The 19,757-nt window shown below is 41.3% G+C and overlaps 1 protein-coding gene across 6 annotated transcripts; it reads right to left on the bottom strand.

Moving 5' to 3' along the window:
- Window positions 1-837: 837 nt before the first annotated feature.
- Window positions 838-11,798, bottom strand: LOC133904676 (protein STICHEL-like). 6 transcript variants are annotated; one of them, XR_009907492.1, is made up of 7 exons: window positions 6,456-11,797; window positions 5,521-5,740; window positions 3,745-4,290; window positions 1,923-2,658; window positions 1,435-1,510; window positions 1,257-1,343; window positions 838-1,117 (listed from the first exon to the last, which is right to left on the bottom strand). XR_009907492.1 is itself a non-coding variant. In XM_062346145.1 (7 exons), exons 1-6 carry the CDS (start codon window positions 8,544-8,546, stop codon window positions 1,311-1,313), a joined length of 3,702 nt encoding a protein of 1,233 aa, XP_062202129.1. In that variant the 5' UTR covers window positions 8,547-11,798; the 3' UTR covers window positions 838-1,206; window positions 1,289-1,310. The 6 variants fall into 6 exon arrangements, 5 of the variants coding, with proteins under 5 accessions (XP_062202129.1, XP_062202130.1, XP_062202132.1 ...); XM_062346145.1 differs by having other exon boundaries at window positions 838-1,206; window positions 1,289-1,343; window positions 6,456-11,798; XM_062346146.1 differs by having other exon boundaries at window positions 1,289-1,343; window positions 6,456-11,798.
- Between the last annotated feature and the right edge of the window lie 7,959 nt (window positions 11,799-19,757).

Genomic DNA, 19,757 nt, shown 5'->3' with positions numbered 1-19,757 from the left:
TGCCACGTTGGACATGGTCGCTTAGGCCACCGGGAATTGCATCCGTTGTAGTGAGAAAAACAGCAAAGGCCAGAAGACTAAGAAAATATCGTTAGCGCAACTGACTCAGTACCAGCCGCTGCTACCCAAGTCCTTCAACATGTCCTCAACCATTGCATACCTCACTGAATCATCAAAAGCATCCTCAACTACTGCATATGCTTCACCGACTCATCATGCATGTCCTCAGCCGACTGCATGATCACATTCACTACTCCACTGAGTCTCCAGTCGTTCACTTATACCACAAGACATGCCGCTGCATGCGATGGATCACTAATAGACTGCACCTGTCACTATATTTGATTATAGCATATAAATACATATACTGCTCCCATCAATAATTAATACACTCAGTAATTATTCCTCAAACAAATATACTATATATTTATTTTTTTGAAAAAAAATTAGATGTACATCTATATAACCATATTCTTACTTGGCCCGCCCCTGCCTCTAGCTATATACATTAATTATATTAGCGGCGGGAAGAAGGAAGAATAAGAGGATACGCTGACGTATGGGGCCCACTGCCAGTCTGCCACGTGCGAAAGTCACCTCCACGCGTGTGCCACATAGGCTGGAAATCACCTCCAAATGGGAAGCATGGAGGTGTAATTTGTTCGGTTCCAATTCTTGAAGGGTGCTTGAGGACGTCTGGTACTGGAGTTGAAGATCGAAAATCAAACTCGGATGGTAGTCGAAAGGTGTTAAAATGGGCTTTTACGCATCCAGAAATGATAAATTTGGATAAATGCAGGAGCTGCCAGTTCTTGTACAAATTTGGATGAAAAAAAGTTCACAAGTTAACGACACTTCCATTCTTCTAACAAAAATAGTTGGTAGAATAACAAATGAACGGTAAACTCAAATGCTGTCAAATGACAACAGTACCAAAAATAGTAGTGCAAAAAAATAATGAGTGCGTCTGATCAACTCACTAATACATGTTTGTACAAGAAGCATAAATGGACTTACACATCCAAATGTCTGTACAAGAAGCATAAATGGATCAGATTCATTTGTTAGAATCCGCATGTCCATCGAATTTCCGCTGAATATCCAACTTGATCACGCTCTACTGAGTTCATGCGTTGAAAATGCCGAATTCCCAGAGCAGAAGCACAAATGCAAAGAAAATATAATGATTTGATCATCATAAATCCTCTGGAAAGAATTAAACAGGGCAGGTATGTGAGGGACAGCATTTTTTCAACCGTTTTCAGCAGCCCAGGGCCACAATACTCACTTTATTAACATCAATTGCCATCTTAAGATGACTTCAACCGTGTCTGTCCTTTTCCCTGTGTTACAAAACAGGAATGAAATGAGATATTGAGAGGCGCGATAGCCAAAATAAATGTCTTCTTACGAGCACGCATTTCATATTTTTACCTTTCTTCTTCTCGATTTTTCAGTTTTCCAGCAGGGGAAGAGCCCATGACAACCTGGTGCTCCGGACTCAGAAACCCTGTAAATTACAAGTTTGAAATCCTAGAAAGAAAAATAGGCACAAATTTTGTGAATCATGAAACACTAAAGTAGATAAGTTAGAAAAGTAGCATTTCTAGTTCAGAAGCACAAGAGGAAACAATAAGCATAAATCAGTGTACTCCGAATTGGCAGTACAATGGAGTTGTCTAATGCTAAGGATTTAAACATGCTTCAATGCCACTTTCAAAAGTTGCATCATTTAATTTGACTAGAAAATAAGAAATTTTATTAGCATGCTGTCCTTTGTAAGCCATATGCAGCTACATTTACTTCTCTAAAGGTAGCATGCAGCTGTTTATTGTTTGTAGTAGCACTGCCAATCTTTTAAAGACAAGATCCCAAGATAATGCAGGATTGATGAAGGCCACAAAAGTAAATCTGTTACTTACACACTCTCATTGTCACAATTTGCCAAATGGCTGTTTCTGTGCAAGAGGCTTGGTGAAATAGCATAACCGTTCTCCATTTGTACATTCTGGCCTTTCTGGGGACCATGACTGTCACTGATCTTTAAAGCTTTCAGTTCATTAGTCAGATCCTTGTCGACATGCCTTGAGGGAACAATGGTGGCCATTGAGGACCTCCCATGATGCCGACCATCAGCTTGCGGAAGGACTTGATTTCTCTCAGGTCTTGCTTGATTTAACATACCAGGTGTGTGTTTTTCAACAGCCTGGAGCCATGCACTCTCTAACCTTCGCTCACCAAGAGCTGCTGTTTTTGACTGTTCAACAGAGACTTGCTCTCTTGTTCTATGTATTTTTGAATTTCCATCAGAGATCATGGGAACATTGCTTGACTGCAGTCCACCATTGGCACCTGACGTACTGCTATGTTGTTCCATTTTTTTATCAATCTCTTCAGAATAATCTAAACTTCTTGATGGGTTCAGAACTCCCTTTAGTCGTTGACTGTTTGTTGAGGAACTCAAGATATCAGACTCAACTGTTTCATCTGGGTACGCCTCATGCTTTAGTCCTCCGGTGAATTCTTGCATTAAACCAATCCTGACTTCCACATTGCATTTCAGTACAGTTTCCATTGAATTCCTCATGCTGCTAACAAATCTTTGGGCTCGAAACTTTATATTGTTGTCCTCAAATGCTATGAAAGCAACAATGGTGCCTGAAAATGAAGTTTATCAAAATCTAGTTTGGGCAGATGAATAGCTTGTGCACTAGGAAAGCACAAATAGGAAAGGAGGAAAACTCCCTTGTTGGTTCCTCAATTTTCATGATTAGTTCCGCTATTTAAGCCTCAGATTTTCAAGAATCCTTTCAATGCACAACTTACAGGTTTGGTCACAATTAAGTATCAAATATGCTGAATCTGTTGAGCCACAGGGTCTTTATTGTTGGTTGCACTGCCAGCGACTAAGAATGCCAAATTTAGACCTAAGCTAGTAGAAGGTGAAGGCTTCAAGGGACCTACACCTAAAGTTGTTACCAAAGAGACTTTTTCAAGAAAAAGCGGTGCACAAAAGTTAATTTAGTAACTTAGAGATATTGAATAGCTCAATTTAAACTGCTTTGTTTCCTACTATATCTGCTTTCTTGATTTAAACCATAGAAGTCAATTCAGTTCCTCAACAAACAATTAGGTGGCCTACCTTCCAGCTCCATGTTTGAAACATTACATGTTCTAGTTCAATTAAAAACTGGCACGTGACATGAATTTCAAGAACTATATTGACATGTGCAACAATTAAGCACCAGTCAATATGATTAATGTGTTATGCATCCTTCACCTAATTTGGGCGTGGTATTTACCAAATTGACCAAGTATAGTTAATGACAGGATCTGTTTGACCAAGGCACCAAGCTATAGCGCTATTCCTATTTTGAAGCTAAAGCTATGAAATTATGGGTCCAAGCAAGAAGCTGGAACCTGAATTCGTACCATGATAATTCTGATGATTGCATTTATTTTATCATGAAGTTGGAACTGCAAGCAACAGATCTAAAGCATTTTGTTCAATTTTGGGGGCAACTTAGTTACCCTTAGTTTTTAGCATGTTGTAAAGTTGGAATGCAAAACTTCTTATTCTGACTCAAGCAGTAGGTCATACATGGTCAGGCATTGGAGCTGAGCTACCGTACATGGTCAGGCAGCTCTGGCTCTAATCAAAAGGTAGGACCCAGAGCTTGCTATGGAAGGCCTAAAAACGTTAAAATGTGAAAGTACAAGAATGAGAACACTGTATAGGTTTACCTTCACATTCTTTGACAGATGCTAGTTTCCCATGATCATAGAGCAGCTGCCGCAATGTCTTAGAGTGGCAGTTTTCTATGCATTTCCTCCAAATTCGGGTAAGGTTATCTGAGATAGGCCTTTGCTCAGGAGAAATACCTACAGAATCCAGTAATGCTCTATCGACAGACCTACACTCTCCACAAATCACGATGTCATTTGATCTCATCCTAGAAGATAATGAAGCAAGGCCCTGAGGACTGGAGTGCCCACTGGTTGTTTTGAGATCCAATGTTTTTTTTGAATCACGAAAAGTAAATAAAGGATGAGATGTAGTCCTGCTAGCGGAGGATTGTCTTACTGCTTCCATCACGGTTTCACTGGTTGCTTTAGCGCTTTGCTTACTGCTGCTTCTTGATTGGGTTATGTCTGAATTATGACCAGAACCAAGCTGGAGTAAAGCTGCAGTGAACCATGTCGAACGCTCACTTGAACGTCTTATCTGTTTTTCAGCATCAGAAAGAATCATCAACGCCTGTTGTAATCTTTCCAACTCAGCATCAGTTACTACAGAAGGAAAAAAAAATGTTAGAACTTCATAATTCAGATAAAACCCTCTTGAGTAGATGAACACATCGTTTGAGGATGCATTATATATCAACATATTGGCAGATCACATATCAATTATAGCAGTCTCGGTTGGAGCAACAAGATAGAATAGGAGAGGCGGTGGCACACAATAAATATATACCCTTACCAGCAAGTAATTGAGTTTAAAATTTTACATCTGTTTCTTTAGTTCTGGGGTGCCAAGATATTGCACAGAAGTAACTTAGCACTTTGACTGGGTAGTTATGCGATAAACAATTGCATGATATTAATAATAGTGGTATGCACCACTGAAACCTTCCACTGTTTCTGTAAAGAATACATAATGAATTTGTTTCTCCAGGGCTATAGAACCTCGTAAGCAAACCACGATAATTTCATTTTTTTTGAAAGTTACTCGGAACAAATAAAAGTTGTCACGCAACACACCTATATTTATATCGTATATGACCAAATCGTGCGATATGATTAGGGGTTGTACACACTTAAGGCCATATGAGTCAGACGCTGAAACTAGGGGCATTAGATGATAAAAATAGTAAAATTGAGAACATGACATCCAACAAATATGATGTTGATTAAGGCGTCCAGGCATGCATTGATTCGTGATACCGCAGAGCTATTGATTGCATCTAAAATGGTGGACATAACTATTTTGTTGTACATAAGTCCTTGGAAATAATTTGTCATCTCCTTTGCGAGAAAAGAAGTACTTTCCAATGAAAATATTTGCTTAATTTGCACATCAGCTTAATAGCTCATTTCATTTCATATTTCTTTATACAGGTGCTAAAAACATCAAGGAAAAATATCACTATCTTAGTTTCAAACGTTTACGGTTGCAACCAGACAAGATAATAATAGTGAAGCTGAATGTATCCAGTTTACTTTATCTGACAATTACATTTACTTGTATTCATGGTATTAGTAGTGCAATTTCAAAAGATCAACGAAGTTGTTAATCGACATTTTGATTCTGAAAAAGACTTCATCAACACCTGTCAGGCATTAGAATCATAAGTACAGTGTGCTGCCCCCACAATAAAAGAGAGCAAACTCCAAAAACAGTAGTGCACAAGTATAAGAAAGCGTGATGATACTGAATGGCTGGCTGCATAAGAAATTATAAGTAAAGCATGGACAACAATAACCCATAAAGGATTGCATCAGTAAGTTAAGAAGACTCACTATTTCGACCACCAATTCCATCTCCACCGCAAGTAGGGTCCGCTAATCTATAGGTCCCAGCAATGATGTCCATTATGAGCCCAGCTAATTGAGACATTAATGCCATTGGATCAACACCAGAATCCATCAGCTCTCTTGACCTTTTGACTGTTTCGGCAGTGTCTGATGACATGGCTATCTCCAAAAGGTCAAGGAGTTTCTCTTCGGACACAACCCCAACCTATAAAACATAATTTAAAGTTTGTGTAACTAATTTTTAATAGAGCGACAATTCATATTCTAAAATAGAACAGCTTATTCATGTATGATAAATATTTGAATAACAGATCACGAAGTTCGAGCTGCTAGATAGTTTTGATTGCGGTGTTTTCATTCTGCCTTTCAATTTGCTACGGAACTACATGGAATCTTTGAAGTCTGTTTCCATTAAAGAACAAATAACAGATGTTAACCACTTAGACAATCGTGACATCATTATATACCAACATCTTTTTGCAATTTTGTATTGACAAGCACGAAACACAACATAGTTTCATAAATGATGTCACCTCATCCATTGTTAAAAAGACAAAAAATAGTACTGCAGTTGACCAAAAAAAGAGAGAACATTATAACATTCTAATCCAAAGAGTTTGTGGATGTTCATCCCAGAGAAAACAGAAAGCTAAAGCTCATGCATCTGTAAGGGGAAAAGGCAAGAACTTGAGTAAACAAGACTGAATGGAAACAAACCTATTCAGCATATATCTAGATATCATATGCTAATTGGCCATTCGTGTTTGTCTGTCAAACACGATAAACTTATCTAAGCATACATGTTTCCATTTAAACATGTGCAAGTCCCAAAGAAAACCTCAATGAAGCTAACACAGATAAATACAATAGAGCACTATTGGTAGTTCAAAAAATATCCAGCGATCTGAAAAGTAACTCACCAGATCATTTACAAGTGATGGTGTTATCTTCTTCCCTAGTAAACACAACTGATCTAACATTGTCTCTGCATCTCTCAACGATCCGTCTGAATTTAGCGCTATTAAATCTAAAGCCGCCAATTCAACATCAAGGTTTTCCTTCACAGCAATTTTCCTCAGCCTGCATACTATATCAATGTCTTTGATCTTGGTGAACATGTATTTCTGACAACGTGATATGACAGAACGAGGGAGGTTTTCAGGGTCTATTGTTATAAATATGAAGACAACACGAGGTAATGGTTCATCAAGAAACTTCATAAATGCTGACCAGACTTTAGAAGATACCATATGACATTCATCAACAACAAATACTTTGTATCGTGATGAAGTTGCGGATGCTGGTATATTTTCAATCAAGTGCCTAATTCTGTTTATACCTTTCTTGTTGGTAGCATCAACCTCGATTAGATTAATTCCATTTCCAGTGAAGAAGTCACTACACTCTGTACAAATTCCACAGGGCTTGGTCTCTCCGATAGCAGCACAACTTAAAGCTGCTGAAAATATTCTTGCAGCGGATGTTTTTCCTGTTCCACGAGGCCCATGGAACAGATAAGCTGGGGCTATTCGTTCCCGTATGATGGCATTACTAAGAGATTGTACTGCAAAGTTTTGACCAACAATTTCGTGAAATGACCTTGGTCGATATTTCTGGCTCAAGCTTCTGTGGTCTGAAACTACATGATCAGCTCCACTCACAGACAATGCAATCCCATCCTGGCTTTTACAGCTTGACCACCTTCTGCCATCCAAACGGCTCAAAGCTTCCAGATCTAGTTCTCCAAAGATGGTTGAAACTTCATCACTTGCTGAATCAACTGATGAATAAGCAAAATGACTACTATCACCCAACAGTGGCACACCTTGGGAAGATTTGTTTAGATATCCATATTTATTGGAGCCAGATGATTTCTTCCTCCTATGCGTTGTCTGACTCCCACATAAAAGGCTGCTGCCTTTTCTTCTAAGTGTATCAGAAAGCGAAGGAGAACAACTCCTTTCAGATCCCTTGTGTTTACTCCTCTTTGACCAATAGCAAGGAATGCCACACCTTTGACTTCTAAACAGTTCTGGTTGGTTGAGCCCATCGTCGTCCAGTGAAGCAGCAGTTGTTCCATCCCATGAGCCTACAATGCTAGCATTCCTGCCTTTGTACCTGTAATAGGAGCTAGTGGAGACCGGAGTGCAAGAAAAGGAAGATCCTTCTCTTCTTGACACTTTCAACGGCTTAGAGAGATTCGATGAGCTAAGACATCCAGTCGCAGCAAATAGTGGTGATGTAGAGTGAGAAAAATAGCCTCCCTTCTGAAGCTGCTCGTGATTCTCTGAGTTGTAGTTCTCAGTATCCTCAGAGTGCTCACCAGAGTTCACGTGGAGATCTAGCAACTTTGAAACGGTTGAATTTCTCGTTGCTCCTTTCTTTGAGAATGAACTCCTCCTCACTTTTCTAATAGTTCTTTTAACAGGAGTGCACGAATTCGAGCCTTGAACACTGTATATGCTGACAGGAACTTCCAGACATGTGTCACTCCTAGAGTCCATACCATTAGAAATGCATGGGCTTTCCAGGCTACAGTCTGCTGAAGCTTGTCTATCATCCGCATCTAACTTTATCCCACTTTCACTGGATTTGTTAGAATTATGCCTCCAATTGTAAAGATAAACATTTTTCATTTTCTTTTCACTTTTGGGAGGCCCAGCAGCTGGCTCTGTGTGCTGTTGTGATAAATTACTGCCAATCCCATTATGATGTATAACATCAGTTGCCAAGAATGATTTAGAACTTAAAGGGGACCTCCAGGATGAGCATGTTTCAGGATCACGCAAAAACCGTGCCTTTCTCAAGGCAGTAAGTTCCTTCTTCAGGTGAAGCTCACTTGGACCAACACATCCTTCAACCATAGTTGTCATAATTGAAGAACAAGAGATATATTTACAGATTAAAAGGAAGCAATGTCCAAGCAGAAAAATGTAATATATCCTGTCTGCAATAAATCCATAACCAATAATGTCAAAGTCTGTTATACCTGAACAGTATATGCAAAACATAGATTAAATAAAATTAATAAGCATAAGACTGCATGTCTACCTGAGAAGAAATAAAGTGTACACACTATGGAGCAATAGATCCATGAACCAGAAAGCAAGCAACAAAATGTCCCTCTAGTGTTGGGTAAATTCTAGGAACTCACAGAGATTAAAGTGCAGAAAAACAAGGCAGACCATTGAATGTTAATATGTGAATGTCAATCCCCATTTTCCTTTTTCCTTAGATAAGTAATTTGACAGTAGAAAAGTAATTTGGCAGGTCATTGTAACTAGTTGTGTCTACTATAGTATGGAGTATAAACTATAAAGTTTACACAGGTTCCCAGTTTCCATGATTTTTCATAAAAGAATTTGTAGTATAGCAAAAAGTAATAGATTGCCAGCCAGCTTACAAAGGAACTAAACAAAGTTACATGACAAAACAGAATTGTCTGTGTAATTCAGGAGCATCGCTACATTTTTCCATCATGTCAAATTACATGGTGGCAAGAAGTTTTTGTTTAACCATTCTGGTTAGCGAGAAACCAATGCCCGCAAGACATAACATCAAATACCCCAATAGAGCACAGTTACATTTGATCCGCAAACAATTTTGCAGGTGTATATGCTACCTAATAAGTAATACAACAGGAAACCCTATGCTGAAAAAGACAGATCATGCTAATAATATTGACACAAACCAGAAAATGTCTATAATAAATGTACTCTGATTTTTTTCATCCACGAACTGGGACAAAGATCTCCAATAATTTTACACAACTCACAAAAAAGCATTGTCTATCAAGAAGATAAGAAGCAGAATGACACTCCAAGCACTTTAAAGTCTGAACATAAAACACAAATTTAGAATCAGACTATACAAAATGATGTAGTCATATTATATAATCATAGTGCAAGTTGTTTAATATGAGACACCACATTGCTTTGGTGCCAAATCAGATGACTTCTAGATATTGATTCAAAACAGCTGGCGGCACCTAGGAGCTGGACGGCACCCTCCCACCTAGTGCCTAATTGCCGCCTAGACCGTCTAAGTGGCCATTTAGCCGCCTAATCATCGTCACCATTTAGCAGTGTTACCGGGACTCGCGAGTCTGAATTTTTTTTGCTGTGTAGACACGCACCGGACTCGTCTCCGACGAGTCCATGTAGCTAACTAGGGAGGGGAGATGGAGGGGTGAGCCTACAGAGGCGGCTGGCAGCGGAAAAGGGAGCGGCGAGTCCATGATGGAGGAGAGAACGAGCGGTGGCTGCTGCTGTGTGCGTGAGTCGGGTGGCTTTGCGTTGTGGAAGAAGAGAATCAACGAAGGGGAAAGAGCGGGGGCGACTTGTGTACGTGAGGAGTGGAGTAGGGGCTTGCGTACGTGAGGAGTGGAGTAGGGGCTTGCGTACGTGAAGAGTGGAGTTGGGGCTTGGGAGGTGGTAGTAGGTGGGCTGGATGGGCCAGTCCAATAGGCAATAGCCCACCTCTTCCTTTATTCCCTTTTCTTTTCTTTTTTCTTTTCTTTTTAAACCTGTGGTGCATCTGTTGTGGATTGATCACATATGGACTAATGAGGAATGTGACACAATAGCAAATGGTTTCCCCAGCAAGTTTATAATTTAATACGTAATTTTGACTTTTATAAATTTAATATATTAGATGAATCCCCAAATCCAAGTTTCTAGTGTTTGCCAAATTGGACACCCACACCTGAGTCGGGCACCAACACCCGCACCTGTGTCCCGGTAACACTGCCACTTAGGCTCTATCCCACCACCCAACTAGCACCTTGTGCATTTCAAAGTACTGATTCCAGAATATTTGTGCAAGTCTTGAAAGCAAGCATGGAAACAGGTGCGTAGAAACATCGTGATGTCATTGTGACCAAATAATTTATCGTACTGATACAAAATGGTGTGTTTATATCATTTAGTGCCTCATAACCGCTATTCTAAACATGAAGACAACAGTAAATGCTGCACATTGTTTATTTATTTTGTTGAAATGAAATAATCCTTAACCACAGAAGGAAATGGCCTTTGGGGCAAGTGATAATCCTTAATCACAAAATTTAGTTACATACAGTTCAATGGATTAAAAATACAGACATTCTAATACAATGAACAAAAAAAACTTGGTTGATCTTGTGAAGAACCTTTGTTCCATAAAAAAAATATAATCTTGTTTCTTTAATATAGAACAAACTGGCGTACACCTTCTGAAAGAAATAGTACAACTAGGAAAATTTTGTGTTCTACTTTTGTGACATGGTTGCTACAGTCAAGTTCTCTATGCAACTTTTTTTTTTGTAAACCAGATATTGTAACAGAGAAAGCTGTTTTCTAACATCCTTTCCATGATATCCATATAAATTTTATATCAAGCTCAACACAAAAACAGAAAAGAAACCTTTTTTATAGTCCTTATCTTTTCTCTTCTTTAATACTCTCTTTCTTTCACATATGCTATTTTCTCCCCTTACTCTGTCCAAATGGACCACGGAGGTCATTCCCTTCTTTATGGTGAGAAGAAGAAGCTAACTGCTCATTCGCAGAAGTGCAAAACATGCATTATGAAATAAAAATATAAAATCCACTAAACAGCGACAACTAAATGAAATTAAGGTATTTCACTGACTACTAAATGTTCGAGTCAAATTTGAACCCATCTATCACTCTAAACATGGCATCTCCCTCCTAAGTACGCAAGATAACCTAATGAACTGAATGCAAAAAGGCGGTAATCACCAAAAACAAAAGGTAATCAGTAACGTCAGTATCAAACAGCAAGCTCGATTTACATTCACTCATGACAAATTACTCTAGCACTTGTATATTTGTTGATTAGTATTAGACAAATTTGCCCCTTCATCGGTTTTGCCTCACCCTCCGCCACTGAAGAAGTGGGCAATCCGATCCGTACCTGTGTATGTTGGATGGTAGGGGTGCGGCGGCTTCAGTCCAGGGAGTCGGGTCTTCCTTCCCGCCGGAGGCGGATGAAGCGGGGAACCGGCGGCTGCTCCGCTCCAGGCGGCAGCGGCGGCTCTTCACTCCAGGTGGACGGCGGCAGCGGATGGTGGGGCAAACCGGCGGGGAAATGTGGAGATCACGCTGCCGTTGAGGACAGTGGAGAGGGCGGGATCACAGGAAAGCGGCCTGGGGCAGCGGTGGAGGTCCCATCTGGATCTAGACGGGGTTGGGACTGAGGGGGAGAGAGAATGAGACGATTGGGAATGGAGCTGGTGTTTTCTTTTCTTCTATTTCCTTTCGATTTCTTCCATTTCAAATCTGTCTTCAAATTCAAAATCAATGGAAAAAACTCTAAATTGGACAATAACTACAACTTGGGCCGGACCTTTTAGGCGGCCTACGGCACGATGACCTAGCATGGCCCAAAGCACATAATGGTACGGCACAACATGAGTGTTTGATAAGGTCGAGTCAAGTCGGGTTAGCATGGCACAACTGTCCAGGTCGAATTGAACATAGAAACTAGGAATGATGGGTGGTATGATTCAGGCTAGGCTCAGGTTGCCACGGCACGACATAACTATTCGGGTCAGAATGAGCTAAAACGTGAGCACAAGAGGTAGCATAACATATAGATTGGGGCGAGTTTGGGCTAGCATGAGAAGTAGATGCAATGCTTTCTAAGACCTAGTTTGGGAGAATTTTGCTATAGAAATCCAGGCCGGAGTATATCTAGAGTATAGAGCCATTAGTGTGGGTTCAGTGAGCAGGTTTGCTTCAGCTCGAGGAATGAGTGTTTTTAGGACAAATTGTCAGTGACTCCTTTGAGTATTTGTCAGTTGTACTCTTACTCACTTAAATTAATTCATGTTTGTTTGCTAATTGTGCAGGTTCTGCATCCATCTATTGAGCCACAACATCCAGAGATGAGGCTCAAGGCATGCACCTAACACATGCACTTGACATGCAGCAGTGTACCTTATAGCTATAGCTCTTGCATGCACACATGATGCAATAGGTGCAGTTATATATAGTACATCGTTTCATCCGTGTGGATCGACCATGCAGCAGTGTGCCTTATAGCTATAGCTCTTGTATGCACATATGATGCAATGGGTGCAGTTATATATAGTACTTTGTTTCATCCGTGTGGATCAATTTGGGACGACGCTCTACGATACATAGACGTGTGTAGGCACAAAGCTTGGGCTAAGCCAATCGGGACCGTACCCCTGCCCCCTCCTCAGCTTTTTTGCAAAAAAAATGATATAGGTATGCAGTGTTGCTCTGAAGCTCTATTCGTCTCTCAACTCTCATTGGCCTTGAGCTCCACTCTGAGGCCCTCTTTGGATAGGTTTTTTCTAGTTTTTTTCTAAAAAAAGGGCATAAGTTATTCAAAGGACTGGCTTTTGGTCTCGGCTTTGGCTGTCTTTTGGCTATCTAAGGAAGCGACTGTAACTGAAATGAACTAAAAGTTGAGAAGCAAGCTGAGTGGAGCTTTTCTGGCTTTTGGTGTGCTGAGAAGCTAAAAGTTTATTGTAAAAATCAACAACCAAAATTCAATAGTCATAACCGTTTTCTCAGGCAACCAAAAACTCTAAAGCCATATGCTATCCAAACGGGGCCTAAGTCTCCAAGATCAAAGAGCATCAATGCCCTTCACCAGATCACCAAATCAAGGTCCTCAGCATCCGAATTGATCTTCAAGCTCCCCGAATCGAGTTCCTTGCTGTTGAATCCTGTGCTAGATTGACTTCCTCGTTGCCCTTTCCTCTCAGTTTCTTCTCTCGCCACCAAATCCAGCATAGCGGTGGCCAGATCTAGCCCATACGTCCTCAAATTGAGCTCCTCACTGCAAAAATCAAGCTCACACTCTGCATGGAGGTGGTTTGATCAGAAGGGGAAAGAAAGGAGGGAGAAGGAAGAAGAGACGGGAAGCAGGGAAACCAAACACCCTTCGCTAACACCATCAGAATTCAGAAATGGCTATTGCTCCATATCTTGATTAATTGGTGGCTACTTTAAGTGATAATTCATGCTCATGATTACTAATTAGTTAGTTGATTACCCTTACATCCTCATCCTCATGTAGTCAGTCATGTACTCAATTACTCACATCTATGTGGATGAACGGTATGTTTGGTTCTTGGTCCTAACATGCCAAGTCAAATTTTAGCCATGGGTAAAATTAGAGCAATAAAAAAATTTGGTAAAAAAATTATTGTTTGGTTCGTGACCAAACTAAAGTTAGTGCAATAACAAAATAAAGGTCAGAAGAGGGTGTTGGATAGTAGACATGCCAAATTTTGGTCAAATTGTAAGCATGACATGTGAACCCACACATTAGTATTTTTTTAGCGTCAAAATATAGCCAATCTAGACCTTGAGTTGTAGATTTAATTGTCAGGAACATATTAGTTCAAATGGATTACAAATCTAATCTAGGGTTTGAGATCTATAACTGATTGAAGCTGCTATATCCAACAAGTGAGCATTCAAATCAACTAATCATGTGTTGCCACCTCAACCAGCAACAGGGCAGCGGCCAAGCCAAATCAGGGCCGCCGTTTTGGTAGTCTCCGCCTGGGCCAAAGCTTGGCCTCTTTTATATTGGCAGTGCCAAATCTTTTAGGGTTAAACCAAATATTGTTCTCAAACCAAATGAAGGCCTAATTATATGAGCAAGGCCAAATTTTGTCTGAAACAAAACACGCCCATATAGACCGTGTGTATGGGGAAGATGGAATTGCATTTCCCCTCTGCCAGAGAATGTAGTGTCTGGTTCCTTACTACGTGCATAATTCATTGGTGATGACACACGTTTCTCGTGGTTAAAAAAAATGACACACATTCTTAGTCATGAATAGATGATTTGGGAGTTAATCAACATCCTCTAGAATTTATTTCTCGAGGGAGCTGAGCTCACTTAAAAGCTCAAGAAGCTGCAACCTTGTCTGGAGTATCGTTTTACTTATTTTTCTTCAATTTTTTGATAATGGGAATTTTATTTCATCAACCCTATGAATTTTATTGCGTTATTGCAGCAAACTGTAAGCCCCATTCGAAACATGAGAATCTCACGAGATTCATGTAAGAGCCATTTTCAGTAGACTGTGAAGACTCGTTCAAATTAAATTTGAATTAATTATTAAGACGATTATTCTATAAGATGAGAGCTAGCTTGCGTCCGTCTCTCGACGAACCACGTGCTAACCCATATCTCACCATAACAATAGTAGTCACTAATTATTAAAGTAAATCTAATTCCGGTAGTCCCGGTATGTGTGATCTGGTAATTTCAAGAAAGCTATTACCCACATATACCTTTACCAACATGAATATCATAACACGATCCAACTAGGGTTCACAAGAAAAACAAGATCATGATAAGATGACAAAAATTACAAGAGACAAGGTTTCATCTAACATAAACATATACACATCACAGCGGAAAAACAAAAACAGCTAAAGAAAATAAAACCGGTGGCACCATCTGCTCACAAGGCAACCAACTAGGGGTTAAAGTAGCCGGCACCTAATAGCTACCTAAAAAAAAAAAGCAGTGTGAGTACAAAGGTACTAGTAAGACTTAATCCATAATGGATACATATAAATAACCCGACTCTAAGGATTATGCATTTGGATATTAGCAAGAGAACGGTCACAATGTTAAGTAACTTATTATGCGAAAGCAAAATATGACACAACTATGTGAGCATCTACACTAGAACACATATACCAATCTATCATGTGGACATCCAGTTCAAACATAAACGTAACTGGAACCAAAATAAACATAACTGTAAATAGAACCATCGTATCTCACCATAACCAACATACATTCCCAACATACCATCCATCTCAAACATCCCACATTTGTGACTCTACGACAGATACAAATGGACAGAAGCATGCTCATGACCGAGAGCGTGACAATTCGAATTGTTTTTACACCCTGTAAGGGTAACTTCTTTACCTACACAACTCGAGGACCATTCGGCTCACGTGTCCACACAGGCCCACGTAAGGGGTACTCATGTTAACTGTGAGGAATCGTTCAAATAGTATTCTAATTAATCATCAGGAGGATCATTATTCATAATCACAACCTCGACGATTAACCAGAATAACATTCCGGTAGTCCCGGCACCTGTTTTGTGCCCAGGATCGGAACACATGCCTTCCAACTCAAATATCACAACACAGTTTAATAGAGGGCAAGTAATTAAGCTGTATTACAATACTTAAACAAGCAGCTGCTTCCACAATTTACAACAAAAGAGGAACAACAACAACTATACAGTGGAAGATAAACCTATACAACAAAAGAGTATGGAGCCGTATGCCCTTAGGCTCCATACCAAAAGCGCCGGAGTTCGGAGTAGAAGGTGCTACTCCTGCCCGCCACCCTGATCGGCAGGCACAAAGTAGCCGAACACTGCCTCTTCCTCGCCAACCTGCGAACTTGAAAGCAACTTAAGGGCAGCACCCCTTAGTACGAAGGTACTAGCAAGTCTTACACAGTATGAGTATATATATTCTCGACTCCAAGGATCATGCATTTAAAGCTGTAGCAAGGATTAAGACATGTTTAAGTTCATTAAGCGGTAAGCAACTTAGACTCTAGGTGTAAGCAACTGACTTAACCAACCACTGACTCATACCCTGCCAACCAACTGATCAGAACAGATATATGAACAACAAGTGTATAAAAGCAAACCATTCCCACCAAACCACCAACCACATACCGACCAAACCACCCCAATCCAACCAGGCCACAACCCACATCGAAACTCTACGACCAAAACATGGTCGCTCGGTGGAGATAAGCGATAGCGATGCTCATGACCGAGAGCGCGGCAGTTCGAACTGATTATACACCCTGCAGGGGATACTCCTGGACCCACACGACACAGGGACCATACAGCTTGTGCCACCCGATAAGATGCACACAAGGGGGTACCTGTGACAACCTTTCCCAACCAGGCCCAACCATGTGGATCAACCATAGCTCGGCACGACGGTATTAGAACTACTCCCCGAGCAAACTAATACCGCTAAAAGCCCGAACTCAAACCGGACTCACACCGTCTATGACGAGGCCCACATGACCACGTCTGCGAAGGTAATCAGCTCGCCTACCATTATATCAGCATGTGGTGAGTAAGGTAAGTGCTAAAGCCGACTACACCGACGATCGGTGCTTAACCGGTGCAAGCGGTCTACGGTGTCCGGGTTCCCTCCCCGAACTGCCTGAGGACTCCTCGTGAGCAGATGACACCCCTAACACCGCCCACACCTCGTCTCAACTCACCACTCACCAAACCGACACATCATCAACATAACCACAAATGTGAACAGGTAATAAGTCCTAGGCTCGCGACAACGGTGGACGCCGTCATCGACTTCTACCGGAAGGCCTAAGTACCACTAAGCTTAGCGAACTATAATTAGACCGCGACGACACCACTAGGCTTCAAGGAATAACACATGACACGTGACCGGAATGGGATAATGCATCGGCATAGGTTCTACCCAACTCGGTACCCGACACATGCAATGTATACATAAACGTAGATAACATATTAGATTCCGAATTGACACGGTGCAATATGATAGATGCTTGCCTTGCTGCCCTAGATCAGAAAGGTGGGGCACCTCATGATCGCCCACAGCCTCCGGGATCGATGGATTGGCGTTCACTATAGAGAGCAACGCGTACATTGTAATGAGCATGTATGAAATGCGACCATATAAGAAAAATATGCTCCACAATACATGACAATATTTTTCCTAGATCGCACTGTCCAAAACAAGAGTTTTCCAAGTGGTCTCACAACTTTCGAACATGGCATTGACTATTTGTGCTTTAACTAAGCTGAAATACATTTAATTAATAAATAAATTCTCAGAACGTATTTAATGAGTTTCAACATTTTTAACATATAGTTCATGTTCATACGAAACCAACGCAACTGGTCTCATAAAGTTTGGAGTTCGTACGAATGAACTATGAATTTTACAAGCTATCAGCTTCCAGGAAAACCTGATAATCGTCCTGCGACCACTGCTACAGTGCTCAGGGTACCGGGATGAACAGTACTCGGGGCACGAGATGGAAAAATGCTCGGGTACTCGGGACGAACAGTGCTCGGGGTGAACAGTATCCGAAAGTGGCTTGGAGACCGCCAGTTGAAGGAGGAAACGACGGAAAATGGCTTGGAGAAGAGAGGAAAAACTGTTGCTTCCTTGCTTCTCCCAAAGAACACCAAACAAGTTCAGAACCAACTCGAATTCCTTCGGGGAAACTGAAAATGAATTGGATGGACGAGTAGTCCTTGAGCTGGTGGTCACGTGAGTACCACATACATACCTTGATCTTGCTCCCAGAGGTAGGGATCCAAAGGGGAAAAAGGGAGCCTAAGAGAGAGAGTGAGAGACAGCCAACTCCAACTTGCTTCCTCAAAAAGCCTTATCTGGTGGAGTGGGTGAGTAGTACGTATGGGCAAGTTGAGGGGGAGAGAGAGTGTTGTTGCCCACCTATAGAGAGATATTTTCCACCCAAGTGGGCCCCATTTACCTAGAGGAAAAGTCCAGACTTGCTTCTAGCTCCCTTATTTCTCTTAGTTTCCTTCTCCCACCTCATTGATTCAAAGTGAGGTGCTCCAGTGACCCAAACTGGAACATGAAGCTGAAATTGCATGTTTTAGGATTAAAACACACAATTACGTATTTCAGGACGTGACATTAACCTTTCTCACAAAGCCTAACCGTTTGATCATGCGTCGATAGGTGTGGGAGTCATCTAGAACTACTCCGGAGCAAATTGAATACCCTTACAAACCTATTATGCCCACGACACCATTGACTCGCACGCTAAAATGCCACAGTTACAAAGGTATTCGGCTTATCATTTCCATATATGATATATAGTAAGTACGAAAAGTGCTAAAGTCAACTGCACCGACAGACAGTGCTTAAACATTGCAAGCGGTCTATGGCATCCATGCTCCTCTCTCGAACTACACCGAGGAACTCCTCCGGTGCAGAAGATACCCCTAACACCGCCCACATCTCACCTCATCCCCACCTCTTATACAACCCACATTATTGTCATTGTGTTTGTAAATAATAAGTAAACCCTAAACTCACGAACAACGGTCGTACCATTGCTCATCTTCTACCGAGGATCTAAGAATTGCTAAGCATTTCAAATAACTTTTAAGTTAGACATCAATAATGTTATCATGGCTACACGGATATGCATAATCAACAATTCAAGATAGAGGTAATGCAATTCAATATAGGTTCTACCGATATAAACCCGACATCGACTCACTAACCATGCAATGATACGTAAGCGACAACTTATCAATTTAGACTCCATTCAATTCAACAAAGGTGCAATATGCTTAGATGCTTGTCTTGCTACTTTTCTTTAATTCGGGATTAACGTCAAGCCCTTTTTTGTGAAAACCCGATACACTCCGGCTCGACGATCACTAAAAGAGAAGAATGCATCGTAATAAGCATCCTATGAGACTAGTAGAGTACTTTTATGGTAGTTTGGACAATATTCGCTGGGTCGATTTGGAAAATTCCACAGATAGGGTCCAAGCTAGGGTTAATTTCGGGCCTAAATGAGATGATGGCCGATTCGAGCTCGGAACTGACGAAAAAGGGTAGGGAATGTCTCACCTCGGCGTAAGGGAAGTTCCTAGTGGAACAATCTACTTCGGGAAAGCTCCGATTTGGACATCGGGCTCCGGGGTGACGTGTGGGCTCGAGGGCGATGAACGCTCCTATGGTGAAAGGATAAAGGGGATTAGCTCGGGGAAGTCATCTCCGTTGATCTCTGGACGTTGTGGTGGTCGAGGTGGAGCTCTACTCTCTCCTTCAGCTTGGGGCTCGCTCCGGCGATGAAGAAGCTTGGGGACAACGTAGGAGACTCATGGACGATCTCCTCCTCCGATCTCCAACCTCCAGTGAGCTCAAGGTGGGGGGATCTCCTCTCTTTTCCTCCTCTCTCTCTCTTTTACGGTGGGGAAGAACAGATGTGGGTGGTTGAGCGGATAAGATTTTGGTGATGGCTTTAAGTGGCGGTTCTAAGCAGCGGCAATCAGACCGTGAGCTCGAGCGGTCAGACTGCCCCGGGACAGAGGCAAAATGGGCTCTGCTCGCCTCTGGCAGTCAGACCACGAGGGCAGTCTTTTTGCTGAATTTTTCCTAAGTTCCCCTCTTTACTTTCTTCTTTCCCAC

Source organism: Phragmites australis, chromosome 22 (assembly GCF_958298935.1).
Source record: "Phragmites australis chromosome 22, lpPhrAust1.1, whole genome shotgun sequence".
Taxonomy (NCBI): domain Eukaryota; kingdom Viridiplantae; phylum Streptophyta; class Magnoliopsida; order Poales; family Poaceae; genus Phragmites; species Phragmites australis.
Note: the sequence above shows the minus strand (reverse complement) of the source record. Positions and strands in the feature narration are given on the sequence as shown.

Coding starts and splice junctions, on each gene's coding strand:
- LOC133904676 (XM_062346145.1), bottom strand. CDS start 8,546: ATGTTTTGCATATACTGTTCAGGTATAACAGACTTTGACATTATTGGT. Junction 4,291..5,520: donor TGGAATTGGTGGTCGAAATA/GTGAGTCTTCTT, acceptor TTCCTTCTGTAG/TAACTGATGCTGAGTTGGAA. Junction 1,511..1,922: donor AATTGTGACAATGAGAGTGT/GTAAGTAACAGA, acceptor TGTAATTTACAG/GGTTTCTGAGTCCGGAGCAC.